The sequence below is a fragment of the Saimiri boliviensis genome, chromosome 9 (genome assembly GCF_048565385.1).
Source record: "Saimiri boliviensis isolate mSaiBol1 chromosome 9, mSaiBol1.pri, whole genome shotgun sequence".
Classification (NCBI taxonomy): Eukaryota; Metazoa; Chordata; class Mammalia; order Primates; family Cebidae; genus Saimiri; species Saimiri boliviensis.
The window spans coordinates 38,959,448-38,967,809 of NC_133457.1; the positions used below are offsets into that span (position 1 = coordinate 38,959,448).

At 35.6% G+C, this 8,362-nt stretch overlaps 1 protein-coding gene across 3 annotated transcripts in view; it reads left to right on the top strand.

The window, feature by feature from the left end:
• Positions 1-8,362, top strand: part of UBE2E2 (ubiquitin conjugating enzyme E2 E2) — a 357,133-nt gene that overhangs the window by 295,961 nt on the left and 52,810 nt on the right. For all 3 annotated transcript variants that reach the window (XM_074405720.1, XM_039480217.2, XM_074405721.1), the window contains exon 5: positions 5,432-5,579. In XM_074405720.1, the coding sequence (XP_074261821.1) occupies positions 5,432-5,579 (148 nt within the window). The remainder of the gene's footprint in view (positions 1-5,431; positions 5,580-8,362) is intronic.

An 8,362-nucleotide genomic window follows, 5' to 3' on the forward strand; every position in this document is an offset into this window, starting at 1 on the left:
AATGTTTGCAGTCTACCCATCTGACAAGGGGCTGATATCCAGATTTTACAAAGAACTAAAACAGATCTACAAGAAAAAAACAAGCCCATTCAAAAGTGGGAGAATGATATGAACAGACACTTTACAAAAGAAGACATACAAGAGGCCAGCAAACATGAAGAAATGCTCATCGTCACTGGTCATCAGAGAAATGCAAATCAAAACTACATTGAGATACCATCTCGTGCCAGTTAGAATGGCAATCATTAAAAAATCTGGAGACGACAGATGCTGGAGAGGATGTGGAGAAATAGGAACACTTTTACACTGTTGGTGGGAGTGTAAATTAGTTCAACCATTGTGGAAGACAGTGTGGCGATTCCTCAATGACCTAAAAATAGAAATCTCATTTGACTCAGCAATCCCATTACTGGGTATATATCCAAAGGATTATAAATCGTTCTACTATAAGGACACATGCACACAAATGTTCATTGCAGCACAGTTTACAATAGCAAAGACCTGGAACCAACCCAGATACCCATCGATGATAGACTGGACAGGGAAAATGTAGTACATATACACCATGGAATATTACGCAGCCATCAAAAACGATGAGTTCATGTCCTTTGTAGGGACATGGATGAACCTGGAAACCATCATTCTCAGCAAACTGACCACAAGAGCAGAAAATCAAACACCACATGTTCTCACTCATAGGCATGTGTTGAACAGTGAGAACACATGGACATGGGGAGGGGAGCACTACACATTGGGGTCCGTTGGGGGGAAATGGGGGAGGGACTGGGGGGTGGGGAGGTGGGGAGAGATAGCATGAGGAGAAATGACAGATATAGGTGAGGGGGAGAAAGGCAGCAAATCACACTGCCATGTGTGTACCTATTCAACAATCTTGCATGTTCTTCACATGTGCCCCAAAACCTAAAATGCAATAAAAAAATTAAAAAAAAAATTTTTGATTCTTCCAATCTCATAGAAACACAGATGCCCTTCAGTGGGTAAATGGGTAAACAAATCGGTACATCTATTACTGTTTGGTTCTTAGTCTTACTTGGACAAAGAATTCTGCCAAGTGACTGATTTAGCAAGAAAAAGAGAATTTGTTGAAGGAAAATACAGAGAAGAGAGTTTATCTAGAGAGACAGCATTTTCTGAAAAGTTGAGGCAGAGTGAGCTGCTGAAAGAGAGTGAGCCAACAGCACCCCGAGAGTTCTGTGTTAGGTTTTTATGATGTCAGATTATTTTCTTTAAGTTCCTGCCTCTTTAAGTCTCTGCCTTTTTACTTTGTTTAGTTTTCTGCATCTGCCTTAAGTCCCTGCCTTTTGCCTCACCTAGTTCCCCCACCACCACCAATAAGGTTGCTGGAACCTCCCTTCCAAACTATTAGTTGTTGTGCACATGTGGACCCAATGTTGGAAACGAATTGCTTCTGCGTATCTCTTAGGAATTTTCTCCTTTGCTCTCTTGCCTTTAGCATGCATCTAATACATTCTAGTAGGTGAACTGCAGAGTGAGCAATCACTGGGGTCTTAAGGGACATTCCTTTCTGCCTGGGTATTTCCCCTCGTGTCTGTTCATATCTAGCATACCTGTTTAGGGTGATCTCTGGGACATGAGATTTTCCAGACCCCTGTTCTCAGGGGCTTCGCCATCCTCATGACTGGCTGTCTGCCTACTCTGCCACATCTATACCATGGAATACTACTAATCATTAAAAAAGGAACAAATTATTGACACATGCAGCAGCTTGGATGGATCTTAAGGGAATTATGCAGAGTGAAAAGAACCAATTTCAAATGGTTACATACTGTATGATTCCATTTACATATCATTCTTGAAATGACAAAGTTGTGGAGATGAGGACAGAGTTATAGTTACCAGGAATTGAAGTAAAAGGAGAAGGCAGCTATGACTATCACAAGGTAGCATGAAGAATGTTTGTGATAGAGTTGTTCGTATGTTGATTGGTGGTGTTCACACAAATCTATATATGTAATAAAATTACATAGAACTAAACATACTTAATATGCACGAGTGCACATAAAAATGAAATCTGGAAAAGGTTAGTGGACTGTATTAATAGCAGTTTCCTACCCTATACTGTAGTAATACAAGATGTTATTGGGGAAAATTGAGTGAAAAATATATGTGATCTCTTTATATTATTTCTTACAACTGTATGTGAATCTATAATTATCCCAGAATTATAAATTTTTAACAAAAGAACAGAGGCACTGGTGCTGAGGGATAGGCCATAGGCTTTTGGAGCCGCACAATTGCGTTCAAATTTGGCACCCACCTACCACATGTGGGATCTTGAGCCAGTTCTTTCACCTCCCTGTACCTTAGTTTCATCATATTTAAAGTGATGCAATAGTATTATTTTCTCCATTGAGTTGTTTTGAGGGTTAATTATCAATATTATGTACGCCACTCATCAGTTAAGTTGGGATCATAAAAATATTTTATCTTTTCATTTAGTACTTTGGGATAGGCACTCTGCCTTCTTCACAGAAATTTCAATGTCATTAGATAGTCTCCATTTCATTAACTTATGCTAGTGTCTTTATTTCTTCTTTCATGGATTTTACTGTGTTGTTGTTCTTCTATCTTCCTGAGTTGGACACTTAACTCATTAAATATTTATTCCTTTCTAATATGTGTATTTGAAACTGTAGATTTCTCTTTTACAACTGTTTTAGCTGAGTCACAAAATTTTGATATTGGCAACCTAATCTTTTCATTGTCATTTAGCTATAATAGTAACTGATTTTTTTTCTTTGATCCAAGAATTATTTGAAAATGAGTTTTTTCATTTCCAAACATATGATAGGGGGATCTTTTATTTGTAGCTTCTGACTTTGCATTATGGTCTTAATGTCAACTCTTTGAAACACGAAGCTTCTTTCATGGCTTAGCACATGATCAGGTTTTATAAATGTTTCTTAAATGTTCTTTAATCATTAAGTGTAGAATTTTATCTTTAGTCCCTTAATTTTGTTTATCCAGTTGTTCAGCTCTCCAATATCCTTACTAATTTTTAGTCTGGTTGACCTATCACTTACTGTAGTGAAAATGTCCTTCTTTGATTGTAGATATGTCATTTTCTCCTTATAATTTTGCAAACTTTTACTTTGTATACTTCTGGCTGTATCGTTAGATACAGCAGATTCAGAATTGTTACTGTTTTCTTGATGAATTGTTCATTTTACAATGGAGTAATGTTTTTTTGTTTCTAACAATGCTTTTTGCCTTGAATATATTTTCATCTAATAATATAGTCATTTAAGCTCTTTTGTTAGCTAGTGTTTACACAGTATATGTGTCTAGGATTTAGAATTCTCAGGAAAAACATTTCTCTCCTCAATCTAGAGACCAGGGTTTCTTTGGTGAGTTTCTTTGCTACCTCTGTCATAAGGCATTATCTTTTCAAGTTCGTTCATTTACTGAAAGACGAGCCATTCAAGTGTCCTAATTTAAATAAGGGCACTCAATTCTAAACTCTTGTCACATACAGGCCTGGTATTTCGTCTTCTTTTTCCATGAGGGCATCAAAAGCCAAACCTTCATTTTATTAAGACTGACTACCATCTTTTACTCCCTTCCCTCTTCCCAAAACCCCACCCCTGGCAGGTACACTCTCAGCCTGTTGCACTTATTAATTTTTGGTTTTTAATTCTTGACTCTGGTGATTCCCCTTTCAGATTCTGCTATTCATTTTAAAGAATGTTGGCTATGTTTTCTTCAACATTTCTAGGCATTTAAGATGTGTGTTTAGGGTTGCATGGATTATCTGGTCTGGCATGTTTCTAGAAGAGCAATTCTTATTAGAAGTACTAATTTAACCTGAGAATGGTATCCTGTTGTTCAATAGCCTTCTAAGTCTCTAGGTTTGCTCTCAGACTTCACATCATGTAAATTACGTAAACCTAGTATTTGGTTGGATGCTGGATGCCCTGGTGGACTGGCAGCACCCGCAGAGATCTGCATGTGTGTTTTTGTTGGTTCAGAGCTATTTTGAACATAGGGTACTGAAAGACTGTCTTTAGAACACTAAGATTTTTATATATTTCAACTTAAAATAAAAGAACATTTATGAACGTAATATTAATAGTGTTCATATCTTATTGCCGCTTACATAACACCTTTATTAAATAGAGTTTTAGCAGTTATAAAATGATTTGCACCTAATTTTTTTTATTTGAAGTGTTTTAAAATGTTATGGCCGTGTTTCAGAATTATATGTAAGTGGCGTACAGCAGTGATCTAGCTGTCACAGGGTAAAAGTACGATGCACTAACATTACATTTTTTAAAAAATAAAATTTAAGAAGGAAAAGATTTCTAAATTACAACTAATTGTAACTACTATAGTAATATAACCAATACAGTAAATCGTAACTACTATAATTATACTAGTCTAGGCATGTTATTTATATAAATGCCTTGCTATATGTTTTAAAACTGTGTTACAGGCCAGGCGTGGTGGCTCACGTCTGTAACCCCAACACCTTAGGAGGCCAAAGCAGGAGGATCACTTGAGGTTAGAAGTTTGAGACCAGCCTTGCCAAAATGGCAAAACCCTGCCTCTACTAAATACAAACATTAGCCGGGCATGATGGCAGGCACCTGTAATCCCAGCCACTTGGGAGGCTGAGGCAGGACAATTGCTTGAACCGAGGAAGTGGGGGTGGCAGTGAGCCGAGATCACGCCACTGCACTCTAGCATGGGCAACAGAGTAAGACTTTGTCTCAAAAAAAAAAAAACTGTTATAGAATAATATTTATTTTCTTTTTTTAGACTTTCATGCTTTTTTGTGTTTGAATATTACAAATTTACAAAATCCTTAAAATAACTGGACTCTAACAAAAGTTTTCTTTGAAATTTTTTAGAAATCAGAGTCAATTTCTTCTCATAAACATTCCTGTAATTATATAAAAAGTAAATTCAGCTCCTAAAACATATGTTAAATAACAGGACTCTTTATAACAGGCATCCCCAAACTTTTTTCACAGGGGGTCAGTTCACTGTCCCTCAGACCATTGGAGGTCCGCCACATAATGTGCTCCTCTCACTGACCACCAGTGAAAGAGGTGCCCCTTCCTGAAGTGCGGCAGGGGGCCGGATAAATGGCCTCAGGGGGCCACATGTGGCCCGCGGGCCATAGTTTGGGGACGCCTGCTTTATAAGAAGCAGAATGTCATGGTTTGCTGTTGATGTTCATTTCTCTGTGCCCAGAGTGACATTCTAAACCAGTGATCTCTGTTTATTGATTAGTCTCATGTGCCCAAGAAAAAATCAAATGTATGTTAACCAATAGCCTGGACTATTTTATCTGATAAAATAGACAATTTTATTAGACAAAAATTGTCTATAGATACAGTTAATAAACATATTTTGTCTAATAAAATATAACTACATTTTCTTCTAGGTTACCTTCCGAACAAGAATCTATCACTGTAATATTAACAGCCAAGGCGTGATCTGTCTGGACATACTAAAGGACAACTGGAGTCCAGCTTTAACTATTTCTAAAGTTCTCCTCTCCATCTGCTCACTTCTTACGGATTGCAACCCTGGTAAGAGACTTTAAATCTAGTATTGAATTGTAACTTCTCAAGATTTAAATGTCAGACCTTAGTAATTTTTTTGCTACTACTGCTAACACCACCACCACTGCTACTTCTACTGCTATTATTGATTTTAAATTTTCATAGTATATAACTGTTTCCATTTTAAATTGGGTCTTCTTAGCGTTTTTAAGATCTATTATTTGCCAAAGAGGAAAAAGCATAATGTGGTAAAAATTAATGAAAAATCATTTTAGATGGGAAAGTGCATTTAAGGAATGAATTAAATTATCCTGCCAAATAATAATAAAAATTCAAATTGAATAGCCTAATCTTTAATTAGATGCCTACTAGAAGATGTTAATTTGAGGAATGTGGGCTGTTAAAATTGGATAATGACCAGGCAGCACCATGCAGACGTGACCTTTTTGGCATCTTAATAACTGTGCATCTCGACAAGCTATTAGCACGGTTCTGAATGGTCTGTTGTAGGAAATACCCCAAAAGTAAACAAGGAAAGACACCTCCCAAGAAAATTAAAAACTTTATAACCAGGCCTTTATGGCTTGCCAGTGTGCTTAACACTGAAAATTCTTAATTCCTGGGCTATTTCTTTACAAATTGGTTTTTTTTGAAAATACAAAAATAGCTATAGGGTGTTCATTGGTGTTCTCAGTGGGAGAATTCTTTTTCAGGTATTTAATTAATAGCTTAAATATTGCGTGAGAATTCCCTCTTTGACAATCAAGAATAAACTCTCTTCACTAGGTACATGAAATTTTACACAAAAGAGAAATGATGAGTGTCAGTGAAGTCACTTAGGATCCTGGCTGTTTTATAAAATGTCAAGAAATAGCAGTCTTTCTGCTTTTGTACTTTTTTATTTTTCAGCAATAAAAACTATTTTAGAGTGACAAATTAGTGTTTTTAATGCCAAAAAAATAAAATTTTTCAGGATCATTATAAAATATTTTTCGAATTAATTCATACTTTACTAAAGATAGTAAAGTCCAATAATGCTACACTAATTTAAAGTTGATGTTCTTTCAGTCCTGTTGTTCCCATTTTAATCCCATTTGTCTGTGACTGTGTGTAACCTCTTTGGAAGTAATGTTGCAAGAAGGCTTTTTTTTTTTTTTTTTTTTTTTTGAGTTGATTTGAAGCCTGACCTGCTTTACCTCCAAGTCAGCTGAAATGGAATCTCTTACCCTGAATAAGCCTGAATATAAGAGCCTGTTCTCTCTACAGATATTCCCACCTAAAGAAATAGATTCATTCCACCAAAGCCTTCTCTCAGCAATCAAAAAGACTTCTGTCCGGTGAACTATGTTTTTTTGCTGCATTTCAGAAAATTACAAATGCATTCTGCAAAAACTTAAAAACCACTCTTAACTAAAGCAGAATCACATAAGTAAAAGAAATAGATTTTGAAAATAATGCTATTGATAGTAAGAACAAGCCTAAAAATAATAATATTTCATAAAACCAGAGACAGCTTGCCTCATATGAGACTAGAATAGTATTGGTAAAATACGTGCTAACATTTCATTTATCACACTTTTAACACATATAAAAATTGGTACCTCATTTTTGTGAATGTTGACACTTCTAGAATCTTAAATAGAGTTGTTTATCTTAAAGTAGTCAAATGTCCATTCTTTTGTTTAATGAATTTATTTCACACTGTTATCTGGTATACTTTCAATCTCTTTAGGTTTTTACGCCTTAGGTTAGGTTGAAGTTTGTCTTAAGTCTGTCTTCAAATTATCACAAATACAAGTTTGATAGAATATGAATAAACAAGATTTTTCTTACACTGAATTTTTGAAGCTATTTTAACCCAGAAATGCTGTCAGCTCAAAAGTAGGCCTTGTCTAATGATACAAATTTAACAAACCTAAAAAAATACTTCCTCACTCTTTTCCATACATAAACTTATTTTTTAAATTCTTTTCATACTCTTCTTGTAATTTGCACTTGTCTCTAAGAATTTTTCATCCATTCCAGTACAAATGTTTTTTAGGGTATGGCTACCCATCCTTACCACCTTGATATTCGTAGACAGCAGATGTAGATTTGAAAACCAGCTTCATTGTTTATTAGTCGTATCACCTTGGATGGGTCACTTAACTTTCCATGCCTCAGTTTTTGATATAAAATTGGAATTAGTACCAGCCCTACCTACATCACTGGATTCCTGTCAGGTTAAAATGAGAAGATATATGTGAAAACCATTTGTAAATGATAATGTGTTGTTGATATTTCCCAGCGCATTTAGGACCAAATGGGCCCACAATAGATGACTGATAAACATGTACTCAACTGAATTTAATTGAGAAGATAGTATTGACTAGCATCTAACACCAACACCTCAACATTGACACTTGAATTTTACCGTCTGAAAAGAGCTGAACCCTGATTTAGTAGGATTATGTCTCAGGCGGCAAATGTCCAAATGTTATCAGCCAATTGATGGGTGCACCAGCGATAATCATTCTGTTTTGAGTGCAGTTGTCTAGGTAGGTCTAACTGCTGGTCTTAGTAAACTACCACTTCTTGATGGTGTTTATTGAACCTGATAGAGCGTTCTTATTTGTCAGATGTTATCTGGATTTTTCTGAGTTTAGTCTTGCTGACTAAACATGATTTAATTTGTGAATTGCCCAAGTTGAGAATACTATTGGGGAATCAGATTTCTGTATTTTATAGAATGCTCTTATTTATAAGTACTTTCTTCTCAAGTCATTATTTAACACATAAAAAATTTATTTGGTTTCATCTTTTGAAGTTTG